Here is a 27393-nt window from a genome sequence, read left to right as displayed (position 1 = left end):
AATCTGTTATTTTTTTATATATTGGTTACTTTTAGTCATATTGTGAATTTATCCTTCTGAAAACAAAAAATTTGGTTTTTCTTGTATTCGATGAGCTGCTAATTTTATTGCGCTTTTGCAACTTATTTGCTAACCTTAACTTCGTTTGTTTGCTTTAACGATGTTGAAATCTCTGATGACCAGTTTAGGTTACTCGAAGTTAAGATTTATTCTGCCACTTCGCTCATGCAGTTATGATACGGAATTTATGTCTGCTTTAAATAAATCTGGTTTTTGTTTTTTCCCTAATAGAACGTTTTGTCATAAAAATGGTGATGACAAATCATTGCAACAAGAACCCCAAAATGTGAAAAGTGATACGGTTAGTGTTTCTGTGTTGAAAAGTGGTAAATATGAGCTTTTTAAAGATGAAAATGCCCCACTTATTCTGGATGTTGTTGAAGAGAGGCAGCGAATTCAAGATTCAGAAGAAGCAGAAGAAGAATATGATGAATTTGCTGGATTAAATTTAGAACGTAAGTTTTCTTTATTTATATTATTGTAGTTTTGGGTATTTTATTCTTAGTCTCTCCATTTCTTAATATTTTATTATAATCATCATTCAACTTTTCACTGATAAAAAGATAGATTGCTGTAATATTTTGTTAATGTTACGTGTGTTTATTTGTTAATCAGCATGATTAAACACCCTTAAAATTATGTAATCTAATAAATATTTTCTCTGGTATTCAGTTGCATTATATATGTTGTGTGGTTTTGGAAATTTTGTGTAAATCACCACTCACTTTGATGGAACAAGCAAACCAAGCTATCAAAAAAAAAAAAAAAAAACTGAAAGACTTAAAATTTGTAACTCAAATAAATAGATAAGATATCATTATGAATAACAGAATATCAGTTAATTTTTTCAAATTTGGAGTGGTTATCCATAAAAAGCATACATTTTTGTTGTTCTTGTGATTAATTGCAAATCTTTGTTGTGATTTTTAATAAACTTATAAACAGGCCACCATGTCTGAATAGTATAAGAGTAGTATTTTTCATAAATTGCTTGGTTTTATATATATATATATAATATACCGCACTCCCAGTAAAATAAAGTCTTAAGTGCAGAATTATGATTTCTAGGAAAACATGTTTGAAATTTTTTACATCATTTCAACTGCTGCAGCTAAAATATCTGTTGTACTTCACACACAACTCTACTTTGCCCTAATATCTCATTGTTATCACACCTGTTGCTAATAAAATAGTGCTACAAGTAACTTACTATTTTATTTTATGGGACACCAATTTCGTATTCTACAATAAGATAATGAATTAAATATTTTTTTTTTTCAAGGGAAGAATTACAATAGTATTTATGTAGTAAAGACCCAAATTTTTTAATTTTTTCTGATAAAAATCTCAATTCAGAAAATACTTACTACACTATTTTACTGGGAATATTTAATTCCTTCATAAATCATAACAGTGCACCTTTGTTAGATTAGACGAAGACATATTTATAGTGGGTTTTTTTTTAATTTGAAGGGAATCTATTTTTTTTACCATCATCGTTGACTGTTCATATTTTTTAAGTATGTTACAATATAGTTTGTTTATGAGTACTTGTACAATATCAAGAATTTTATTGATTTTTTGTGGATTTGTGGTTTAGAATTATAAGATGGTTGGTAAATATTGACTTGTTGTTTTGAAGGGGGGTGGTCTTTGCTTCTGATTGTAGCTGTTTTGTAATTCATTATTATCAAATACTGTATGGTTAGATATTAATTAGATTAATTAATTATGCATGATTAGTTGTATATGCCTTTATCATATATATGATAGGTTATTCACACCATAAGCAGGTTCAAGGGCTATAAATAGAACTGACACTTATTTTTAAGAGTGTCATTACTCTCATTATTATCTTTGATATTTTGTTTTGATCAAATGCATTCAAATCTTTTTTTCCAAGCATATCTTACATGGGTAGAGAAAGTGTAGGGTGTAGTAGTACTAAAATGTAAGTAGTGAAAATTTAAATCAATAAAAGGCTAGTTCTCCACACTGTTTTACTGTCAGTGTGAATGAGAATTTGCCTGCCTGTTCAGCCCATTTCACTATACTGGTTAATTACATTGTAAAATGGCATAAATGTTTCCTTTATAACTGGCAAACGTTTCAAGGCTTGTTAGCATAAGGAAGCTTTTATTTTGACACCACATACTCCAACTTCAAGAATTAGTTTTAGTCATTTTTCATATTATATATTATGTAGTCATATATTTAGTCATTTTGCCTAGTCAAACCAAGAAAAACTAAGTTGCTTTTTTTATATGTAACACTGGGGAACAAAAATGAATTTTTTTTGCTTCAGAAAGAAAAATACATGAATCTGATAGTATTTTTTCTTCTGAATTCACACATGGGGTTTTCCCCATGATGCAAGATTTCCGAGAGACAGACATTTATAATTTCAAACATTTTAATAATTTCTGCATTCTTAACTACACAATATTCAAATATTTGACTCACCTTAAAAGTAAGAAATGATGATTTTCTGCTATATTTTTGCCAGTGGAGCATCCCTCTTGATGGTCCAATCATAATCGGCCAGCGTATTAGGATTCAATTTGCCTTGATACTTCTTTTCGGTAGCTGAAATTTCATGATGAAAATATCCCCATGGTGATCGCTCACTGCGCCAAGATTTTCTAGGAAGAAATGTAGGTGCGAGTGCAGGAAATGTACTTTTAACGACATATTACAACCCACATTTTTATAAGATGTTTAAGATCATTGACAACATCAAGGTAATTTTTTGCCTTTCGATTTCCCAGAAAACTGAGTAACATTTTTGAATGCTTGCCAAGATGCTTTCTACAGTGAATTCAATAGTTCTTCAAACTTTTCATCATGCATTAGTGATTCGTATTTGTGAACCCACAAATATTTTTAGGCCATTCTTTTCTAATGAAATGGTTTTTTCTGCCCCTACTATCCCATTCACACAAAAAACAACAGTACTTTGTGTAACCAAGCTACAATCAAGAATAAGTGCAATTACCTTCAAATCACTACAAATATTCCATTCATACACTGCATATTGAAACTTTTCCTTCATAGATTTAAATCATAGATTTAAATCTATGATTTCTTCATAGATTTTCTATGATCTCTTCATAGATTTAAATCTCCTTTCATACTTTCAGAGTGAGCCACAGGTAATGATGGGAATTTATTGCCATTATGCAGAAGCAGACCATTTAAACCAACTTTAGGGGAATCAATGAACAAGTACCATTCTGTTGGGATATGTTCATTACAGAACAAAGTATCTTCATTACAGAAGAAGTATCATTACAAAACACTAAGCCATTTTCTTCAGAAAAATAGTCTTTAAATTCAGAATGACGATTACAATAAGTATATATCTTTGTAATCTTTGGAAGAAGATTCCATCATTTTAGCCAGGAAGCAAGCATTTCAGACTGTTTTTTGGCTAACTTTAAATCTTGTATGAGATCGTTAAGATTGTCATGTCAGTAAATGAAGCTTATTTGAACTGCTTTGTTCAAAAGTTGTATCACCAGAATTTGTTTTTTTTTCTTTCTTACTTCCACCAGACGCTGAGAGCTCTCTTCATCTAATGTCACATATTCTTGAGGCTTTAGTGTGAGCAATTCTTCGCAGTGTGGAACTGGTCTCATTGTAGATTGAAAGTTAATGTACACCACTGTATGTTTTCATTTTGACATAATCCCTTTAATGTTTATTAGTGAGAAGCTTAGAACAGGATAACAGATATGTGAGGCCCAGAGCCTTTGTTTGGTCCCCGACTTTACACCCAAAATAAAGTTCATAACACTTTCTAACTAATGGAGTAAGGTTTCACCTTTGGGACTTGAGCGTCACTTCACCACATACATATCAAAAATTGTTAGGATGATTTAAACAAACTCTAGACATTTTGTAACTAACAACTAATTAAAAGAAATGAAGTTGTAAATATGTAACACACAATAATTCTGACACACAAAGCACTCACAATGACGTGTTTACTGGTTCACTACTGTCTCACGACGGCATCGTTCTGATGAATGTGTGCTACACTAGATCACATTTATACATGTCTATACACATCTGAACCTGCACAACAGTAGCAACGCTATCTTTTGAGTTAGTTCATACCACATTTTGAGTTAGCATCATATTTACGATGCTGTAGGAGCTTTTACTTGACAATGGACAAGTGGACACAAAAACATTTTAAAATATTTAAAAAAAATTAAAATAAAAGAAACTGTGGGTGATGGAGAAATTCCGCATACATATTTGAAAACAGGGTAAAAAAATTGCATTAAGTACACTCTTTGTTACTCGTGAGACAAAAATCATGGTGACCAGTGTAATCTACAAAATTTAATTTTTGATAATATTAAACATCATTTATGTTGATAAAAGATTGTGAAAACTAGAAGCAATAGAGTGAGAAATGAAATAATTAAAGTTAAAAATTTAGGTATGTGTAGTTTTCTGGAAGAAGTGGGTAAAACAAAGTTAACATGGTTTGGGCATTTACATCAATTAGACAAAGAAAAAATCCAATGGGAAGTGTTGGACTAGAAGGACACAAGTTAAAACATGAGGGTAAGCTTGGTGAATGCAATTAGTACTAGTCATTTCATTCTTTGGAATTAAAAAATCAAGTTGTGTCTTCATGAGTAGTTTCATTCTTCATTAAATCATTTGCTTACTGTTAATTATTTTGTCGATATTCCTTCCTGGGTTAAAATAATTTTTTGTATTTGATGGCGATGGCTTTGTTTCACAATTAACAACTGTTGGTCTGATTAATGTATATTAAACATGAAATAATAGCTGATAAAATATGATAAGCCCAAACTATAAATTGACCTTATGATCTTTGGTACAAAAATCTTTGCCTCTATTAGGTTTAGTTGGTTATGTTAAAATAAAATTGGTTTTTTAATGATTTATTTAACAGTCCAATGCTCAAATACAGTAACTTGATTTTAAATGAATTTTGAAACATCTGAGAAATATCAATCTTGATTGGGATTAGAACCCAGAATCCTCTGGTTGAAATGGATAGTTGCTACCACACTGCTATGGAGGTTGACTCAATTGTTATATTGCAAAGTTAATTGTAGCTGAAGTCTTATTTCAGTTTTATTATAAGAATTATAAAGTTTTATGACCTAATTTCCCTTTTTTTATAATTTACATTACTGTTTTATCATAAATAACTATTTAGGTGAGAGATTCAAAGGTCGTATTTTTTTCATTGACTTGCCGCAACTATCACTACACTTTGTTAGTGTGCTGCATTTTTTTAATATCTTAGATTAATTTTTCTCTAAATTGTATTATCTATAAAAGTTAAAAGCAATATTTCCATTGCATTCATTTTAATTTGATGTGATATATTAAAAATATTTTTATTCTCATAATTATGATATATAATTTATATACAAATATCAGTATCATTTACACACTTTTTTAATAAGCATAGTTAAGATTTAAGTCTTTAAAATTTAAGACAAAATTAAAATAACATATCCAGGCCTTATTGTTTAAGAGGGGGAGCTTTTTAATTTTTCTTTTTTATGCATTCTTTTGCTGTTGTGGTCTGTTGCTTTCTTCTCTTTACCCACAACGGAACAGAAATGGTATATGCATTTAGGGTAGAAGTTGTGTGTGTATATGTGCACATTTTTCTCAAAAACTACTGGGCTGATTTCAGTGTGATTTTTTACATTACATAACAATGTATTGCAAAAAACCAGCAGGTTCTTATACATTTGTTATAGTTATAGTCCACCAGAGAGCACTGCAGTTGATGTGTTTCTCTAAAATGGCTGAGCCGATTTTGTTGTGGTGCAGTACATAAGTATCACCTAAGAGCAGGTTCTTAGATTAGTTTTATAGTTATAAACCGCTAAGGGGCATTGCAGTAAATATGTTTCTTCAAAACGTCTATATGGATTTTTTTTAAAATTTAATTTTGTTACTTGTAATACAATAAATTTAGACCTTTGAAAAATTGAGTGGTAGAGATGATTTTCTAAGCGAATCTTTTGCAGTTTTGATCAACTCAAAATGAGATTTTTATATTTCTTGTCTTAATTCATTTAACAAACTTACAGATGATTTTTTTTACATCCAGAATGTGAATTTAGTTTTTGATTTCTACTTTTTTGTGTGATGGTTTCTTGAATATAAACTACTGTCATTACAGTAATTGTTTAGCATAGTTCATTTTCTAATTGTATGATTTTTGATATTTGAAATTTGAACTTTTGTAATGGCACAGTGAACCAACCAAATTGTTTAATAAAAAGTTTTTAAAAAATCTTACTTTAAAATGTGTTCAACCTTCTTTGTGATTACCTTCAGTGACTGATGCTACTGTTTTTATAGTCCTTTGATGTTCTGAATTTTGACATTTTCACTTTTAGTTGGATTATACTAAAAGGATGTGTTATATCTTCATTTTTTTTTTAATGTGTTAACAAAATGGATGAACAGGAGTTCATTATACTCCATCTAAGTTTGTATTTATTGCATTTATTAATTTCGAAGTCTAGCAATTTTTTGTTGTTATTTATCATTGAACTTTTTTAATACTGTGTCTTCATTACAGGTGGTGTTAGTGGTGTTTTTGATATTGAAGATTTAGTAAAAGTACTTCAAAGAGAGAATGCAAAGGATATTTTTGTTGTATCATTACCTAGTTATTTACGATATGTCGATTATATAGTAGTTGTTACTGGAAGATCACTTAAACATATGCTTGGTTTGGCAGAATTTGTCAGAAGGTTATATAAAATTAAAAGAAATAAAACTGATTTAATACCAAAATTAGAAGGTGAAACTTCAAAAGATTGGCATGCCATTGATCTTGGTAAATACAACTTTTTTATCAGTAGTTTAATTGCTATTATTATGAGGAAAATGGTTAGTTACTGAGTTAGTAGAACCTATAAAATGCATTTTGTCACTTATTTGACTGATTTAAAATATATGCCTTCTTTCCTTCTATTTTATGCTGATCTTGTAATTTCAACTTATTTCATGGAGGTTTAACCCAAGTTTGCAGTTGGTGACTGATATGATTAGATTAAAATAATTAAACTATCCATCATTATAAATTACTTAATGTATAATTATTTTCACACAGTCATTTGTATTATTTAAACAATCAGTATTACTTATATATCTGCGATTTATATAATGAAGTAATTATTATCATTAATTTTATTAGTAAATGCATTAAACATACCGTATGTAGATAATAGTTAAATAATGAAATACATTATAATTTCATATGTGGATGCATGTACAGAGATTCAATAAATGCACCATAACCACACTGAAATAAATATTATAAATATAAAAATGGGGTTTCATAATTCAGCATTCATTTACAGAATTAAACTAAAATGTATTGGTGGTCCTGGGTAAGATGGCAGTTTACTTGATCAATTCTGGATGGATAGTCTAACCCACCGGATTGGTCTAGTGGTTAACGCGTTTTCCCAAATCAGCTGATTTTTGGAAGTCGAGAGTTACAGCGTTCAAGTCCTAGTAAAGCCAGTTATTTTTACACGGATTTGAATACTAGATCGTGGATACCGGTGTTCTTTGGTGGTTGGGTTTCAATTAACCACACATCTCAGGAATGGTCGAACTGAGAATGTACAAGACTACACTTCATTTACACCCATACATATCATCCTCTGAAGAATTATCTAATCGGTAGTTACCGGAGGCTAAACAGGAAAAAGAAAGGATGGATAGTCCGGTTTCTCCTCCTACTTCATTTCCTTATCTTTAATCCCTTTTTTCTCATTATTTCTTTGGTATAGGTCTGTTCCTTCTAGATCCTCCATGCTAAGAACTTACATTGATGATAGAACCAATACATATTTATACATATCGGTGTCTGATAAGAAGCATAGTTGTAGATTGACAAAAAGTCTCCATTCCCTATCTCACGGTTTTACCTATTAATCAATCCCAAATAAAATAAAAAAGGTAGGTTGGTCATATGTTATGTGTTTCTTTTTTTTGAACAATTGTAATTACAACAAATGATTTGTAATATTAAATAAACATGCACATCATATTGTGCTTGTTTATGTAATGATAATTTAAATAAGGAAAATGTTATATATACTTTGGAAACATTCAAAATAAAACAGTAACAATTGACCCAACATACACGTATTAAAATATATATATTCTTAGGTTTCATTTTTTAAAAATATTTCATTCAATGAATTGTCTGAAGTAATATTTGAGTATAAGTATTTTACTATAATTATTCATAGGCTGTACTTATGATGTAACCCTTTTCTAAGGGTTACAAACGTGGAATTTTTGTTAAAATAAAATTCAAAACTAATTTTTAGAAGCAAGCAATCAAGCAATCTTAATAATATTTACTGAGCACATTTATAATTTGTCTAAAGTCACTAAACAATTACAGTAAGGATAATTGTTTGTCCAGGATGAACAAAACTCATTTGTTGCAGCTTGGAACACTGTTCAGCAAGTTTCACTTTTAACTGTAGTAATCTGTGAATTCTGCTATCATATCCTACATTTTTAATTGTTTGCTCTACATATTTTAAGCTTTTCCCTCTTCTGATTTTTACCTTTTAAATATTTCCTCCATTACTACTTCAACTCATCCTAGATGGCTTAATGTACAACCTAAATCCTGGTTATCTGGAAAAAATTTCCCATAATCTTCTTTTTTCTCCCATTCATCATTAATTTTTTTCATTTTGAAAAGATTACTACTTAATTTTCAATATCTTTTGCAATATTTTTACCTCGCTTTTCTTCAGTTTTTTAGCAAAATTATTGTAATAAATTTTTTTGTAATAAAGGCTTTTCTTCCTAATGTAAATTGTTTATTAATGTTGCATACATTGTTCATATTTTTCTATGTTTCTGCCCAAAATTTAAACTTTAACTTCTTAACAGTTTTCTTAAGTTAACTTTTAACAGTGTTCCTCAAAATTTACAACACAAAATTTAACACTGTTTTTACTATTTTTTACTATTTAATACATAAATATTCTGTTGATATCATTTCTGATAAATCACATCGGAAGTGGTGGGTTTGCCACATAAATAATAAAAAAGAATTCTAAGCTTGAATTCTTTTCATGCTTAGAGGGGTAAGGTACACTATGGAAAACCCTTGATCTGACAATTTGAAAAATTTCAAACAATAAAGATAAGTAGTTATAGCCTTTCTTTTATATATATAAATGAATGTTTGTTTGTCCCATATGTGTTCCTACACCATTCACCCGATTGGGATGAAAATTTGGTGAGTTGTGTGCACATCTATGAAGGTTTCTGAATTAGTTTGGACCCGTTAGGTGGAGCTGGAATTGAGATTTGAAAAATTGTATTTATGGTCTGATTTTGCTCGTTAGATGGCACTAGGGTTGAGATATTTGGAAAAATTTCATTTATGTTTCGATTTGGCTCATATTTAGTATATATATTAGTTTCACGAAAAGAAATATTTTTTTGCAAAAATGCAATATTTTTGCTAGATGGTGCTGGGGTTGAGATATTTATAAAAGTTGTATTTATAGATCAATTTGGTTCATATTCAGAATATAAATTAGTTTTATGAAAAGAAAAATTTTTGCACAAACCATACTTGCTAGGTGGCGTGTCGGTGTCCAGATATTTACGAAACAAACAAATATACAAACAGACTTTCTTCTTCTATATATATATATATATATATATATATATGAAAGGCAGTATTCATATGTATGTCTGCTGAAGGCTAAAAAACTACTGCACAAATTTTTTACACAGGAAAAAGGAAATAGGGAAAAATAGAAAAAAGGGAAAATTGGAAAAAGGAGGAAAAGAAAAAATGGAAAAGGGGAAAAAGAGAAAGGGGAGAAAATAATAGAGGAAAGGAGAAAGAGGAAATAGAAAAAGAGCGAAAAAAGGGATAAAGTTAAAGGTTAAATTTTGTGAAGTTTTGTAATGTTCAGTTTTTTAATGTTTTATCAAACTTTCAATTGTGTTCATATAATCTATATATACTCAAATCTAGCAACAGCAAAGCATTTACTGATCTACTAGTACTTCATAAAAAGATATTTTATCCTAAAATAGTTTTGCAATTATGCAAATAAAATAAGTACACAAAAAAAAATTAAAGGCATTAATTGCTAAATATATGAATATGGTGTGTTAGATTATCATTACACAAAAAAAATTTACGTTATCTAATTAATATTATTTATGAACTAATTAGTAGACTAATATTGTTTCTGTAAATAACATTTTTCTAATTTAATTTTAAATAAATGGGTTGAAGGATGTTAAAAATAGAAACTGAACCACAATAAGGTTCTTTCTTAGTCTAAACTATTGATCAGAGATATCTAAGAATGTTAGGTAATTTATTAGAAATAGAAATGAATCACATTGTCCTTACCCTTAAGCATATTTTATTGTGTATTGTAAAAATAGTTGCATTGTCTGATTTGATATATACCAGTATATATGTATAAACACAGAAATGTAATTAATTTACTAAAAATTAATCTATATGAATAATATTTACTGGCCCCAAAGAAAGATTTAACAGTACATTTTTTATGTCATGAAAGTTTTTCTGACATTTTCAACCAGTCCCAAGATGTAATATTAAATTTTAAGTGGGAGTGTATATAGGCATAAGTATTAAAATTATTGTAACTTTAGTGATTAATTCACTGATTCACAAAAACCGTGTGACAAGTCCAAACAAAACAGCAATTTTGATTTTGTTGCAAACAAAATCAATTTGGTCATATCAACAAATTGATCACCTTACAATTCACTCAGAAATTTCACATTGTTAGCAAAGAAATTCCGCTAATATCATAGATAAAATACCATGCATGTGATTAATTAGATTGCCTAGTGAATGTTTTGTAATTAATGTAAATATGAATTTGGTTTAATGGTGTATTAATTACTAATACAACACATTAAAACAACTGTTTTGTAATTTTAATATATTACAAAAGGTTTTCATTACTTTATAAACAAATATCCATATGTGAACACCTCTGTTTCAATTTTTCAAAGTGTAACAATAACAGTAGTAAAACAATAAACAGCAGAAGATACTTCTGATTGATTTATTCATATTTACTTCACATGTTTTAAGAGATATCTCCATTTCAATTCTTTATTATAAAAAACTATCTGTTAAAATTACAGGTGTCAACATAAAAAAATAAAAAAATTTTACTTTATTATGCTTGGCACTCACTCTATAAATAATATACTTGTTACATGTAAAAATTGACCAACTAATGTGACTTTGATAAATTTTATTCTTTTATTTTTATTACATTGGCACATTGATTTTAAAAATATTAGCTTTTTTTAAAAGAAGTGATAATGGAGATTCCTCTGAAAACACATGATTAGTTGTAAAAAAAAAAAATTGTAATAAAAGATTGGTAAATTGATAATCGATAGACAGTTGATAAGATAAATTGGTAATTCCTTATATTAAATAGTTAGGTGGAGTTATTAATTTGAATAATGTTGTTGAATAAAAAGGCATAATTAAGTGTTCCAAGAAATCTTTAAAACATTCATTGTATAATTTTTTTTCTTTTAATTCTTAGTTACAAAATTATAACAGACTTGTTTTGTTTTCTGAACACAGAATAATTGTAGTAATCATCATCTGATATATTTAAATGTTTATTTATGTATTTTATACCAGTTTTTATTTATTTGTTCTGTCTGTAAAATTATTTTTTTGCTTAATGCAGCTAATGATCTTTGAGGTTAGGTTTATGGTATTAAGGTTTTGTTAGGTAAATTATTTGAAGGTTTGTTGAAAAATAAGGTTTTATATTTGTTCAAAACATTGAATGATTAATTTTGTGCTAATTTGTGTCAGTTATTATTTCTTAATTTTTGGAATTTCAGGTAACATTGCTCTTCATATAATGAATAAAAAGGCTCGCATTCAATATGATTTAGAAAGTCTTTGGGCTCTTGGAAAAGAATTTGATGAAAAATCAAATACTCCATCTGATCCACTTGCTGAAATATTAAAGAAACATTCTATAAGCCTTGATGATTTTCAACCTGTTGACAAATTAGGATAAATACAATATATTTAGGTTTAGTTTTTTATTTGTTAGATGTTTAATGTTAAGTGAATTGTTTTTGTATAATTATGTATTATAATTTTAAGTTTGAGTAAAATCTGTTATGAAAATTAATAATGAAAAATAATTATTACCTTTTCCCAGTTATTTAAATAACCAGCTCTTAGATTACATTTTTTTTTTTATTTTGCTTGTTGAAGTGATTAGTAATTACCAGAAGACGAAAGTTGTTTTATGAAATTATATTTATGAGTGCTACAAGAATTCATAAAGTAGTACTTACCTGTTTACTTATGCACATATCTAAATCTGTTGTTATACAGTTGTTGGATGTTTTAGTAAAATCTTTTTTTATGTCTTTTGATATTGATGCATTTCAACATAGCATGTTAATATGAACACTGTTAAAATGGTCACTTTTCTTTGAATTGTTAAAATAAATCTGACTATTTTATCAACTGTAGCTTACTTAATGGATATTGTTCATCTGGAGATTTGAGATTTCTTATTATGTTGATTATAACTGATTTAAAATATCAATAAGTGTTCTTATCATGTGAATGTTTTATTGTTTTACTTTATTATTATTTTCTTTTGCTTTATAGCTTGCTTCTAAACATACTCTAAAAAATGTTTGAATATTTTTGCTGCTAATTTGTACATATTATCTTTTACGTTTTTAGTTTATATTTTTACTTTGTTTTACATTGTTTATTACATAAGGAAATAAATGAAGATAATTTACTTGTAATTCACTACTCCCTGAGATGTTTGTAAGTGTGTCATAACTTTTTATTGTTTCTTTTAAAAATTCCCTTTCATACTAGGTAAATTATGTAGATTCTACTTATCTGCTAGTACCATTCACTGTACTACATCTTAGTAATGTAAATCAAGTTAGGTAAAAAGTGGCTGCAAGTTGAAGTAAACAACACTGTTAATGCTTCTTCTATAGTCTACATTGAGTGGCTTAACAAATGTGTTTTCTCAAGTGTAATTGCATTAACTTTTTATCTGTCACATTTTTAGAATCTTACCTAATCCATCAAACCAGGTTTTTTATTGTTTTACAAAAAAACTTAGCAGAGTTTTTAAGTAATAAATAAAAAATTACATAATAAAACAAAACTAAATAATATGTAAAAAATTTAATGATGTTTTTCTTTTGAAAAATTCCCACCCTGTTTTATTTACTTACTTTATATTTACTTATTTCATAAATCTTGTAAATAAATTTCATAAAAATGTATAATGCAAAGTAGTCTCAAACACAACTCTTATCATATGTTGCCTGAAAATTGAATGAAACAACTTTTTAAATTAGTGTATAATTAAAATTACTAAAAGACTGAATAAAATCACTATTAGAGTTACTGAGTTACTAAGTTATTATAGTTAATTTTAATTGACATGGTTGTTCTTTTATAGTTTCTGGTTAAATATTCCAAATCTGATTAGAAGATTTACAACAAATTTTATTTTGTATTTTTTGTAGTGCTGTTTTGTATAGTTGCATGTTATATGTGTATATCTATAACTATCAATTTTTTCCACTATCAATTTTAGTTTTGAAAATAAGAAACATTTAAATTTAAATTTTTTATGATTTTAGTGTAAATGTGCTACTTTAACAGGTGCACCAACATTCCCAAATATTTGGCTCAGTTTAGTTATTAATTTTAATTGTTACTGGACTTAATGATACATATTTCTGTATGAGGTGTTATTTTAAAGGAAAGTCCACCTGCATTATTATTGTATGTGATCCAGTCATAAAGTATCAAAATCTATTAAAAAAATGTATTACTTGCATATTCTGGGCATTAATTAACTTCAAAGTAGGCTACTTCTGAATCCATTTATAGTGTTTATGAAGTTGAATTAAACTTCATATTTATTACATGTTATCTTGAGGAAAGCTAATTAATGGTTATTTGTGACTTGAATGCATAAATTTCTTATTATCTGACAATTTTATGAATTAATGTATTTAAAGTATCAGATAATTTTTTTTTAATGAGAAACTCTTTTTAAGTTTAAGAAGTCAGACAGTTAGTTGTTTGATTATAAAAATTATTACAGTTTGTTTTAATTTAATGTTTTTTTTTCTCACTTGTACTGATAGATAAGATAATAGATGCAGGCAGTAAAAGTTGGTAATTGAGAGAAGATTAAATAAATATGTTCTAAAGTATAAATAATAAGCTTGATTAAATTATAAAACAAATTAATTTAAATTTGAATTTAAAAAAATAATATAATTGACAGTATTACTATACTGGTCAACAACGTAAAAAATTAATGTCTTAGAAACTAATTAATGAATAAGAATAAAATATCATCTTAAATCATTATTCTTGAAATGATATGTTTGAAATTCACCATGTCCGTGAAAATTCTAGTGAATGTGTAAGTTATGTGAAGAAATTTTTGGATGTTGCAGGATTCTGTATCATGTCAAAATTAAAAGCTTATTTACTACTTTTTGAGGTGAATGTCCATGTTACTAGTATGTTTTGGTTAAGCTTATTGAGATCTAATTGATTTTATTTATTCAGGAATGTTCAGCTTGTTTCTGATTAAAATCTCTGCTATATTTTAAAAAGGAAAGAAGATACTGTGCCATTCAGTTTAAAGCTGAGATGAAATGAAAAATGTATAAAGTAACAGGACTTGAGAATTTGCATTGATCAGAATCTTAGTACCATGTTGACTACATAGTAAATTTTTTCAACCATTAATGTACTATTTCAGACGATTTAGGGTTCTATCATCAGTGTATAGAATGCCAATAAGAATTAGGGGGATAATTTTTTTAAATAAGCTTTCAAAAGTTTAAGTGCATATTATTGTTATTTGTCAGTCAGAATATAGTTTCTTAGGATTTTGATTAAGAGAACATACTTTTAATTTAGAAAATTTGAAATAGTCATTGGTATTATTTAGATTTTTATAAGAGCAAGATTAGAATATGCAATGATTATTTGGTCCCCTAATCAAAAGTAACTACGTTATGTATGAAAATGTTCAACAGAGATTACTTTGTTATATTTACCATAATATTTTTTTGTTTCTGTACTTATTTTATCATATACAATCTCTGTAATATATTTAAAATTGTAAGATTTGTAAAGACAGGAGGATTAATTGTATTATTTTTTTTCAAGATATGTCCACAATTTTTGTGCAGCCTTTTCTCATACACCTTTTAATAATTTAAGCTGTGGACTTAGTCAAGTAATTTGTTTTAGGTTGGTCTGGCTAGATTACTCCTTTATGTATCTATAATTAAATTATAAAAGTAGCTATTTTATATATTTTTTATGTTGATATTTTCAATGTATGATATATAATTTGAGGTTTAAAATCTGCACTGTATTTTGTGAAATAAAATAAAATAGTCTGAAAGAGTGTCTAATACATTGACTTATTTGCATATCACTTACTTTGGATTGTCAGTCAATAATTTAATCTAGTATTATAAGATCTTCAATTCTTACATAAAAAACAACAAAAGAAAATTTTGTTGTTGATCTTTATAAAATTATCACAGTTTTTATTTTCATTACCTGTCCTTTATATCAACAATATTTTTTTACAAGTTTTTCTTTATACATGTTCATGTAAAGAAAGAAAATACACGTGTATATATATATATATTGAAAATTTTTCATAATAAATGAACTTCTAAATTTTGACTATGAAAACTGGATTAAATTATAGATCTAATTTAATAATTCATTTTAAATAATCTACCAAATTATTAATTATAAACTCTTCAAACTGGTACATTACTAGGAATAGATAATCACTTTATTAATTGACTGCCTGGAGACAGATCTTTCCTTCTTACATTTTGAAGTTATTGATTTCTCTTTTTAATAAATATTACCATATGAAGAAGGAGCAGTAGTTATGAAAATACTTATGACCATAAATATAAAAATTTTTACATATATTTTCTTTTGTATTTCAAGCTTTACTGCGGAACATCCCTTGTGATGGTCCAACAATAATCAACCAGCATATTAGGATTCCATTTGGCTTGATACCTCTTTTCCATAGCTGAAATTTCCTGATGAAAGTGTTTGTTCCTTGTGCTCATCGCTCACTGCGTCAAAATTTTCCAGGAAGAAATCTAGGTGCGAATGCAGGAAGTGTACATTTAAGAACATATTACAAACCAAATTTTTATAAGATGTTTAAGATCATTAAGAAAATCACAGTAATTTTTTGCCTTTTGATTTCCCAAAAAACTCTTCAGTGACACTTTTGAATGCTTGCCAAGCTGCCTTGTCCAGTAGATTCAATAGTTCCTCAAACTGTTCATCATGTATTAGTGATCGTATTTGTGGATCCAAAAATATTACTTCTTGAATTTTTGCATCAGTAATTTTAGGAAACTTCTATTTTAAGTACATGACACCAGGAGTATTGTCCATGGCCTTGACGAAATTCTTCATTAATCCTAGTTAGATATATAACAGAGGTTGATACATATTTTCAGGATAACACAATGGTTCATGTTTCACATTTTTTTCAGGAATGAGTGATTCGCATTTAGGCCATTCTTTTCTAATGAAATGTTTTTTTCTGTCCCTACTATTCCATTCACACAAAAAACAACAGTACTTTATGTAACCAAGCTGCAGATCAAGAATAAGTGCAATTACCTTCAAATCGCTACAAATATTCCATTCATACACTGCATATTGAAACTTTTCCTACATAGATTTAAAGTCTTCACATGCTTCTTTCATACTTTCAGAGTGAGCCACAGGTAATGATGGGAATTTATTGCTATTATGCAGAAGCAGACCATTTAAACCAACTTTAGGGGAATCAATGAACAAGTACCATTCTGTTGGGATATGTTCATTACAGAACAAAGTATCTTCATAACAGAAGAAGTATCATTACAAAACACTAAGACATTTTTTTCAGAAAAATAGTCTTTAAATTCAGAATGATGATTACGATAAGTATATATCATTCTAATCTTTTAAAGAAGATTCCATCCTTTTAGCCAGGAAGCAAGCATTCAGATTGTTTTTTGGATAACTTTAAATCATGTATGAAATAAGATTGTCTTGAGTCAGTAAATGAGACTTTGATGAACTACTTTGTTCAAAAGTTGTATCACCAGAATTTTTTCTTACTTCCATCAGACTCTGAGCTCTCTTAATCTAATGTCACATGTTCTGGAGGCTTTGGTGTGGCAGTTCTTCGTAATGTGGAACTGGTCTCATTGCAGATTGAAAGTTAGTGTACACCACTGTTTGTTTTGATTTTGACATAATCCCTTTAATGTTTGCCAAGCAGAAATAACAGTCAGAAGAGTGATCCTTGAGTTCCCTCCAAATCATAAGTATAGCAAATGGCATGTGGCCTGTGCCATTCCTCCATGCATTGAGAAGCCTAGAACACTATAAATAACGGATGTGTGGGATCCAGGGACTTTATTGGTCCCCAAGTTTACACCTAAAATAAAGTTCATAACACTTTTTTTTATTAATGGAGTAAGGTTTCACCTTTGGGAGTTGACCATCACTTCATCACATACATAACAAAAATTGTTAGGATGAATTAAACAAACTCGAGGCATTTTAACAACTAATTAAAAGAAATAAAGTTGTAAATATGTAATACACAAGAATTCAGACACACAAAGCACTCACAATGACATGTTTTCTGGTTCACTACTATCATTACTGGCATCGTTCTGATGAATTTGTACATGTCTGTACACACCTCAACTTGCACAACAGTAGCAACTCTACCCTTTGAATTAGCTCATTTCGTTCCATCATATTTACATTGCTGTAGGAACTTTTACTTGACATGGACAAATGAATGAAAAAAGCTTTTAAAAATTAAAATAGCAAAAATTCTGTGGGTGAAGGAGAAATTCCGAATACATATTTGAAAACAGGATAAAAAACTGCATTAAGTTCAGTTGGTATGCGTGAGACAAAAATCATTTTGACCAGTTTAAACTTAATTCTCTTATCTACAGAATGAGCAACATAAAACCGAACCCGTAACGTATGTTGGAATAAAATTTTATGAATGATACGGATGAATCAAATGAGAAAAACATAAAATGTAATTTAATTGTTGCATTTATTTACCTTATTGTTACAAAAGATGTTCAAAATGACCACCCTGGGCCTCGCTGCACGTTTGTGTTCAACTGATCATATTGAGAGCCATCTGACACAAAACGTTGTCAATTGCGTTGATTTCTCATTGAATGTTCACCTTAAGTTTATCAATATTGTGGGGATTAGAAGCACAAACTCTCTCAAGTAGCCCCAAAAAATTGCAAGAGGACAACTCTGTCTGTCCACCAACAATGTTTTCGAGAAGCCAGTTGTGGTAATCAAGTCGTTTCGGTTTGTCTGTTTCCTTCAGTTGTTGAAGAGTTCTAACATGGTATGGTTTCAATTTTAATTCATGAAGAATTTTACGACAAGATGTGTTCTTAACACCAGATTGTTGGAATAACCTGCGTAGTGATTTTTTTGAACTGGCAGTAATTCTTTCATTATCGACAATGGCCTGTGGAGACCAAACGAAAGGTTGCCTATTTTGAATCTGTCTACGCCATTTTTTAACTAAATCGTGTATGTTACTCTTTGATGGGATATAGGCATTCGGAAATATGTTTATGAATACTTGACGTGATTCTTCAAACGATCCTGAATGAATTTAGGCCTCATCTATAGCCATTCTCTCCTGGAATAAATAAGGGTTAATTTTTTTTCAGTAGATTTCAGCTGCCTATTGTAACGGGTACCATGATTCAACTTCTGGAAAATTTTGACATATCATCACATTTCACATCCCCCAGACCCCAAAATCACTATCAGTTCAAAAGTTTAAATATATATATATATCTGTACTTATTTATTTCACTTTCTTGTGGACATGATAACTACTGTAATTTTCTGCCGATCACTTTCAAATTGATACCTAAAATATAACGACCCAAAATTGGTCGAGTTCGTTAATTGGCAAAATCGGACCATGGGGTTAGAAATGAAAGGGCTTTTTCGAAAAAACAAAATATCGCTATAATTTTCTGATTAATTAAAATATCGAATTCGTTTAAAGTTCTCATTATTCTTTAGATAAGGGCCTAAAAATTATCTAAGTAAAGTTTCTTGATATCACCAACCATTGGCCCAAGAGGTGGAAAAAATGGGGTTTTGAAGACAAAAAAATCATACCTCCATTAATAGGCACAGTATGGAATCGGTTTAAGGTAGTAGTTAGTCCTCTAAACATTACCTAAAACGTTTGTCTGAAACAATTTTGATATGACAAAAATGTTGCTGGAATTGTAAAAAGATGGGGCTTGTCATATGCTAAACATGTGAAAATATTTTTCACATGCAACCATTGTCATATTGAATAAATTTAAAAATTTTCTTAACTTTAAGGTGGAAATGTTTTTATCACCTACTTACCAGCAGTGAAATCTACCTCTGCCTTCCGGCGTGCCGAAAGGGATTTTTTTTGTTTAACCTCCAGGACCATCATAGGTATTGCTTCAGAGGATGAAATGAACGATTCGAAGCGTGTGAAAATAAAGACATTTTACACAAACACAACTGCATTCGCAATACTGCACTGCAACAAAACGTATACTGCACTGAAACATAACCACCTTACAATCAGTAATAATATATACATCCACCAGTTGCGCTAGTTGTGAGAGTCTTTCATAAATAGTGTTGGGTAGCAATTTATTATGGGTTCGGTTTTATTTTGCTCACCCTGTGTCATTATCATTGATTAATATTAATTAGTTTTTAATTCTATGGAGTTGTTACAGGACTGATATCATTCTGGTACTCAAAGTATTTTTGTATTAAAATTTAAGTAAATTAAATAGTAAATTGCAAGAGAAAATTTTCTCTCCCCCTCTCTCTCTCACTCTCTCTCTCTCTCTCTCTCTCTCTCTCTCTCTCTGTGTGTGTGTGTGTGTGTGTGTGTGTGTGTGTGTGTGTGTGTGTACATAAACCAGAAAACCTTAGTTCACACTTTGTCATTTCTCTTCTTAGTTTTAGGATGCAGATTTATTTTCAGTTGGATTACTTTTGAATGATAATATAAATAAATGATCATTTTTAAACAAAATAATACAAGACTGAAAAATAAAATAATATTTTTTCATTAATTCTTTGAATTTTGACATTTTAAAGTTCATAACAAATTAGGATAATTATCTCATTGGTAGTTTTTATTTAATGTTTACTTCAGCATCATCAAATTGTAAAGATTGAATAGATTTTTTAAGGTTTAGTATTTTTCAAAGTTAATTTTATTACTAAAGAAAAAAAAATTATTTTTATTGAAATTTTTTTTGTAATAGTAAAATTTTATTGTGAAATCCTTCATACCATTGTTTTTACCTGAGCCCAACTTCTGTCTCATTCAAGAAAGTAATTTTTATATATATAAAATGCAATTGTGTGTGAAACATTTATTTTGTTGATATTTAATATAATAATATTTTTATATGAATTTTTAGAGTAATGTATAATGTATACAAAAAAAAAAAAAGTAAAATAATGTGATAAATAAATGATACAAAATGGTCTTATCACCAGTTGTATTGAATTTTTAAAAAATCTGTTGTGTTATTCGTAGCTTTGAAAAAAATAACATTGTATAATAAGCCTTATAGCAGAATAGCCTTACACTTCTTCCTTTGAAATGAGTTTTTTGTTTACCACTTATTTGCTAAAGTAAGTGGTAGCCTTTGAAGTTGTTAATGATTATTATACTAATCAAATAGATCTTGTTAGTTGTGAATAATAGTTGATTATTTTTTATGTAATTTATTCTTAATTTCTTTATTAATTTTTGTTTTTAGGAACATGTCAGAGGACCTAAAATATAGAGGCTGTGATTCCCTTAAAGTTGATAAAATTAAGACTGTTTGTTTTCCACCTACATATATAGTTATGCTGTTAGCTAAAAACATTAAATTTGAAACTGCTCAATGGCTAGTTAATAAAATACATAATGATCGAAAAAATGGAGGAGCTGAATTACTTATTAGACGGCAACCACATCTTTCTAATGAGGTAAACATTATGTAACTATTTCTAAGTTTTATCAAAGGTAACTAAATAATAATTGTTATTATTTTAATGGATGCTGTCTTTACATTTTTTACAATTAATGAAATATGGAATTTTATTTATCCCTCCTTGAATTATTTTTTTCTCATTACATCACAGCATAAACATTTCTCTTTTATTCTAATTTTTCTGCAATTAAGTGAATATAAGGAAATATTGTAGGAATGTTAAACCAAATTCCTTCTTCAGCAAAATACTACATATACAGGTAAGCCATAATTATCATAATGTTCAGATAATTGAATATTGTTTATGAATGTTTTATAAGATTTCCTGATGTACGTTTTCCTGAAGCAGCAGTTTGCTTATAATCGTACTATAAAATTTACTTTTCTTGCAGAACATGTAGATCTGGAAAAATATTCTTCAATGTTAATAATACTTTTCTTATGTGCATTGTTACAGTTAATAAAAATGTTTTTTATCTACTCACTAGTAAAATATATTTCTGGAGAGGATTATCAGGCAATGTAACTTGAAAAAAGTAACCTGTTTATTCCCTTAGAAAAGTAACTGCCATTAGCAGTTACTTTATATATATATACATTTTATATATACATAAAAATTGATGTATAACTGTATGTAAACACATACAATAAAATTATTGTGTTATTAATTTATGCTCTTTATATATATATATATATAGAGTGAGAGAGAGAGAGAGAGAAAGAACATAAATAAACATTAAACATATACTAAAAATGATTAATCAACTTGGAGAGTGGTTATATATTATAGTAATGTTAAAATTGTTACTTTTTTTTTCAAAAACAATAAACCATAAATAATGTATTTTAACATTCTTTTGAATTATAAAATACTGAGTTACAGATAACTCATACATGTTTTGTTTTAAAACTATTAAAAATTACAAGAACTCATTTTCAAATTACTTCAACATGCTTTATAAAAGCATTTTGGAATTAATTATCAGTGCCTTCTTATAGAGTTTCTATATCATTATTATAAATGATGATTGTTTTAGAAAGATTAAGAAATTCCTTATGTATTTGAATAATTTTCAGTTTATATATATGTTGTGCTTATTTATTCAATATATTGTTTTCTCCAACATAACATGTTAGAAAATTTCCATATTGTAAAGTAAAATGAGATCTTGGTTTTCTCTGCTGTGTTTAAAATTTGCCTGTATTAGTTTGTACACACACACGTGTGTGTGTGTGTGTGTGTGTGTGTGTGTGTGTGTGTGTGTGTGTGTGTGTGTGTGTGTGTGTGTGTGTGTGTGTGTGTGTGTGTGTGTGTGTGTGTGTGTGTGTGTGTGTGTGTGTGTGTGTGTGTGTGTGTGTGTGTGTGTGTGTGTGTGTGTGTGTGTGTGTGTGTGTGTGTGTGTGTGTGAAGGGTGCATGCACCTTCTATGCTTCTATGAGGTTATTTGTAAAATTTTATTCTATTGGGTATGGTGCTTGTATATGTTCTTAATATGTGTGAATTATTATACGTGTGATATAATATTCAGTGCAATCATTACAGCTTAATTTATATAAATGCATTTCATGGATTCAGAATCCAGAATTTTTTATTATTGCACTCCAACCACTTGCCATTCATTTTAAGTATTATTAATCTATTATTACTGTTAAAATTTTATTTTATCAAATAATAATGTGTCTGATTTTATTTATATTTCTTCTTAGGCAGGTTTGATGCTTCATATTTCAGCACCAACACATAAATTGTTGGAATTAGCTGAAGAATTAGATATAAGAAAGCGTGATAGGAAAGGTTCTATTAGAGATTTTACTGTAAGTGAAATGGATGAATTTGTAAATTCAAGAAAAAATTCTACTACTGATATTCTTTCAATGGCAGAAAAACAAAGCTTAGTTAGACATGAACTTGAAAATATACGTGCTCTAGAAAATGAAACTAGAATACCAGGATATCCAAATATTCATTTGTATGAGGGACAATCTATTTGTAAGTTTTCAGTTTCTTTTAAAACTTTTGTAAGTTTTCTAGTTTTTTTATAAAACATAATTATAAATATAGGTTAGCAGAAAAATTTGATTAAACTTTAATTTAGAAAGCAGTATACCTTATCATAATACAAACTAAAAAAAACTTGTAATTTTAAGATTATTTAAAACAGTTAATGGTGTTTGATAAAATCTTATTACCAGTTAATTAAGAATACCATAGATTGCACCGTATATCTTAATAAATTGTATATTTGTAATAGGTGAGTTAACAAAACAAATAATTTAAAAAATGTAATACTTTTTTATGTATATATTTAAAAAATAACTTTTATTATAGATTAACAGTTTATTTAATATCATTTAGCTAGTCTTAAAACATTCTAAGTTCTAGGTACTACATTCTGAAGGTGGCTACCATTTCAATTTACATATAAAGTTCAGATTTTATTTTACCATCTTACAGAGTAACATATCCATAGAATTGTGATTTACTTATGACAAACTTTGTGTCCTTCAACATTTTATGGGGATAGTTGACTAAATAACTTGCTTTTAAAATAGCACCTCAAGAAAAATCCCATGCTATGACATTTGGTGATTTCATGGGGTGAGTTGTATCATCATTTCTAAGTTGTGTGGTCTGGAAACAATCATTCAACTGTATTCATTGATTGGAATTATACCGGGTAATTATATTTGTTAAAAAGAAAATCAACTTTCAGTCGCTTAAATAGAAATGTCTAATGCCCATTCTATAGAAGGAAGGATAATAATATCTTGGAACAAAAATGTTCTTGGATAAATGGAGTCTTTTTTTTAAGGGTGTAGTATTGTTTAATTACCTGATTATTTAAAATTCTGTGAAGAAACTCCTTTAAGAAGAACTATTCACGTATTAACACAGTATAGACTGAAGTTCACATTGCATAGTACTAACAGAAAAAAATGAAAAATCTTTTTGTGTGTCATTTTAAAATTTTCCATTACTACTTTTTGTAAGTTTTACAATTTTCTTTGTTATTATTTGGTCTGATTAAACCATCAGTTACTTTGAATTGGTAATAAATTGTGATTATTATTTTTACTATGAATCATTTTTATTTTTTTATTTATGAATTCAAATTGATAAATTTAAATGTTATTATAGATTACTAGTCCTTTCGGGAGGGAAAGGATTATATTTTTATTGTTAAAGTTGACTGGGCCGGCTTCTCTACCCTGGCAGTAGTCTTTTTGTGGAGTAAATGATTTACATATTGAAAAAGAAAAATTTAAACCACAATTTCTCTTAAGATTTTTTTGATTGATTTTATTTCCATTAGCCATGAATATAATCAAATTAATTAAAACTTATTTTGACTTATATACATGTTGCCATCGACACCGCATGGATGTTGGATGATGTCGCTGAACAATAAAAATAAAGTAAAATACAATTTAGTAAAATCAAATAAAATATATTACAATATATTAAAATAAAAAGATTATTATTCCACATAGTTAATTAGGTAGTTAGTAAATTATGTTGTTTGTCTGTGATTCTCAGCTTAAATGAATAAATTTCTTGGTGAACCAACTCTTGAGCATGCCACATACATTTGACCGCGACCAAAACAACTACTTTCCAACAGTAATCTGGCAGTGTTTAGGGATTGTCCTTGTGATTTGTTGATGGTCCTTACATATAATATTCTTAAAGGGAATTGCAAACTTTTAAATTGAAATGGATGATTGGTTGAAATTATTGGAATCCTTGGTGTGAAAACATCTTCTATATTTTTTCCAGTTGGAAATGTTTCTCTGATATTTCTTGATAAATATTTGATGTATAATCAAGTCCCATTGCAAAGTTTTGGTAGCTTCAGATTCCACAACAGTTCCTATCTTTAGCTCCAGATGATGTGGTGGCATTCTATTGATACTGATGGAATTCACAACTCTGTTGGATACAGAACTAACTCCATTATTGCTCCAGATCTTGCTCCATTACAGTATCCACAGAAAGAAGAATCTTTAATGGTCCCAGAATGAGTTTCATAATATTAGAATTTATAATGTTAACATCTTCATTGTAAGGTACTAAAATTGCCCTTTCTCGAATCCAGTGATAAGTTTTGTAGTTTCAGCAAAATTTGGGAAAACTCTTTCAATTAATTTATTTGATGATTGTACACAAACACAAAAATTATTGGGAAAGGTATAGTATTATACTATCAAATGGATAAATTCCATTTCCCATTCTTAGTAGTTGATCGGAAATTGTTTAGCCTCGCAGTCATTTGAAAGATGAACTCACATTTTAGTTATAAGCGATAGCAACATAACTTATATCCAAAGATTTGTATTCTAGACACGCATCAATTACATCAGCTGCTGTTGATTTTGGTATAACAGGTAGGGTTTATTAGAAATCTCCTGCAAGTAATAATGCTTTCCCACCAAAAAGAGATGTATTGTTTTGAAAATCCTGTAATGTTTCATTAAGTGCTTGTAAAGGTTTCCAATGGGATACTGTGCATTCATCCCAAACAATGAGACTGTATTCTTTCAATAATTGTGCTCTTCCTGATGATTTAGAAATACACCAGTGTTCCTCTACAGCATGCAAAAATCTTTTCCTTGAATTATCCCATGTATAGTATGTGGGTACTTCGCAATATAGTAGAGTTTTTACGAAACTGTTGCTCTGGCATAGTTTAAAGAAAGTGGTAAGTTTTGTATCTGACAGTTTTTCTGAAACATGGTGTATATTATCAGATGAAAAGTAAACTCTTTAACCATTTTAAAGGTGAACACTAAGATGGGTTACTGCTGGATATCTTTCATGAATGACAAATCCAAAAATACACCAAAAAGCTTCATTGGAGCTTATATAACAGTCTGTTTGATATTGAAGCACCTCATCATACAGATTTTCATTACATATTTGAAGAACAGCCATATCGCTACCTTTGTTCACATATTTGCAAATATTTGATTGATTTCACTGAGTTGCAGTATTCGACGTTGTTGTAATAGTGGATTATATGGTACAATCCAGTTATTGTCTACAATCCAATTTTGATAAACATTGCTTTCAGATATGTAATTTGGCCGTAAATCATCCATTTTTAGGACAGCGTTGACGATATAACAGATAACCATCTGTTCCTGTTTTTGTTGAATTTAAAAACATTTATAGGAAGCGCTGCTACATCTGTTATTCTTCATGCACATTAAATTTGGATTTAGCTGACTGCACGGTTCATACATCATATTCTTTGATATTATTCTATGTCAGATAGCTCTGCTGAAATAATCAATGTCATTATGATGAACCTTTTTCTTTAGCCAAATTAGGAGGCAAACCTCGCTTCTGCCGTTCTATGGAGTACATTCAACAAACAACATTTGAATAAATTCTATGGCAAACGATAACATCCATCAATTTTGAAAGCTTTTATTTATACATTCTGGGGATAACATCATGGCAATCAGAAGCTTACTCATTATCTTTCAAAAGAATTTTGATTTCTGGCCATTTTGGGTTGCATTTAAAGGTAATAAATAGATCTGAATGTCTATGTTTTCAAACATAAGTCACGGCATCCTGCCTGAACTCATGCATGTGTCATGGATTGCCTGTAAATGATGATGGTAAATATATCTTCTTACCTATATCTTGAACTGGAACATCTGATTCCAATCAAGAAAGTTTTGAAGGTGTATGTATGTTGTATCTTCACATCGTAAGCATTTTTGATTCAGTTTGATTTACAATAGTCGTTCACTTTTGAATTTTGCATGCATATCTATGACTAATTGATTTAAGAAGAATTGTCTATATTTCAAAATATAGTTGTCGTGGTTAGTTCTCATCATTAAGCGAGAGCAATAAAATGATTGAGATGATATTTTCTTTGTCGTCAGTATGCCAATGGTAGTGGTAGTGATGGTAATCAGTATTCCAGTGATGGTAGTGGTTATGCTTGAACATATTTGAAGTGGTATCCATCAGACCTGTTCCAAAAAATTAATGAATATTGAAGGCAGTCATGTGATCTGTGCATTTCTGAAATTTGCTGTAAACTTCTATCTCATCGATGTAGAACAATATCTCTGGACGTACATTCATTT

General features: G+C 28.7%; 2 protein-coding genes across 2 annotated transcripts in view; both read left to right on the top strand.

Annotated features, from left to right (window-relative positions):
* Axs (Abnormal X segregation) overlaps positions 1-27393 on the top strand; it is an 89731-nt gene that overhangs the window by 46 nt on the left and 62292 nt on the right. Inside the window, exons 2-3 of the mRNA XM_075356033.1 lie at positions 21067-21280; positions 22993-23275. Coding sequence (XP_075212148.1) covers positions 21071-21280; positions 22993-23275 — 493 coding nt within the window. The 5' untranslated portion in view covers positions 21067-21070. The remainder of the gene's footprint in view (positions 1-21066; positions 21281-22992; positions 23276-27393) is intronic.
* RsfS312 (ribosomal silencing factor RsfS-like protein, 312) lies at positions 5-15594 on the top strand. Its single transcript, XM_075356034.1, has 3 exons — positions 5-515; positions 6656-6916; positions 11998-15594. Exons 1-3 carry the CDS (start codon positions 161-163, stop codon positions 12177-12179), a joined length of 798 nt encoding a protein of 265 aa, XP_075212149.1. The 5' UTR covers positions 5-160; the 3' UTR covers positions 12180-15594.

This window comes from Lycorma delicatula, chromosome 2 (genome assembly GCF_047948215.1).
Source record: "Lycorma delicatula isolate Av1 chromosome 2, ASM4794821v1, whole genome shotgun sequence".
NCBI classification, from domain to species: Eukaryota; Metazoa; Arthropoda; class Insecta; order Hemiptera; family Fulgoridae; genus Lycorma; species Lycorma delicatula.
The sequence above is the reverse complement of the archived record's forward strand: the minus strand, read 5'-3'. Positions and strand labels throughout refer to the sequence as shown.

Coding starts and splice junctions, on each gene's coding strand:
- RsfS312 (XM_075356034.1), top strand. CDS start 161: ATGTTGAAATCTCTGATGACCAGTTTAGGTTACTCGAAGTTAAGATTT. Junction 516..6,655: donor TGCTGGATTAAATTTAGAAC/GTAAGTTTTCTT, acceptor TCTTCATTACAG/GTGGTGTTAGTGGTGTTTTT. Junction 6,917..11,997: donor TTGGCATGCCATTGATCTTG/GTAAATACAACT, acceptor TTGGAATTTCAG/GTAACATTGCTCTTCATATA.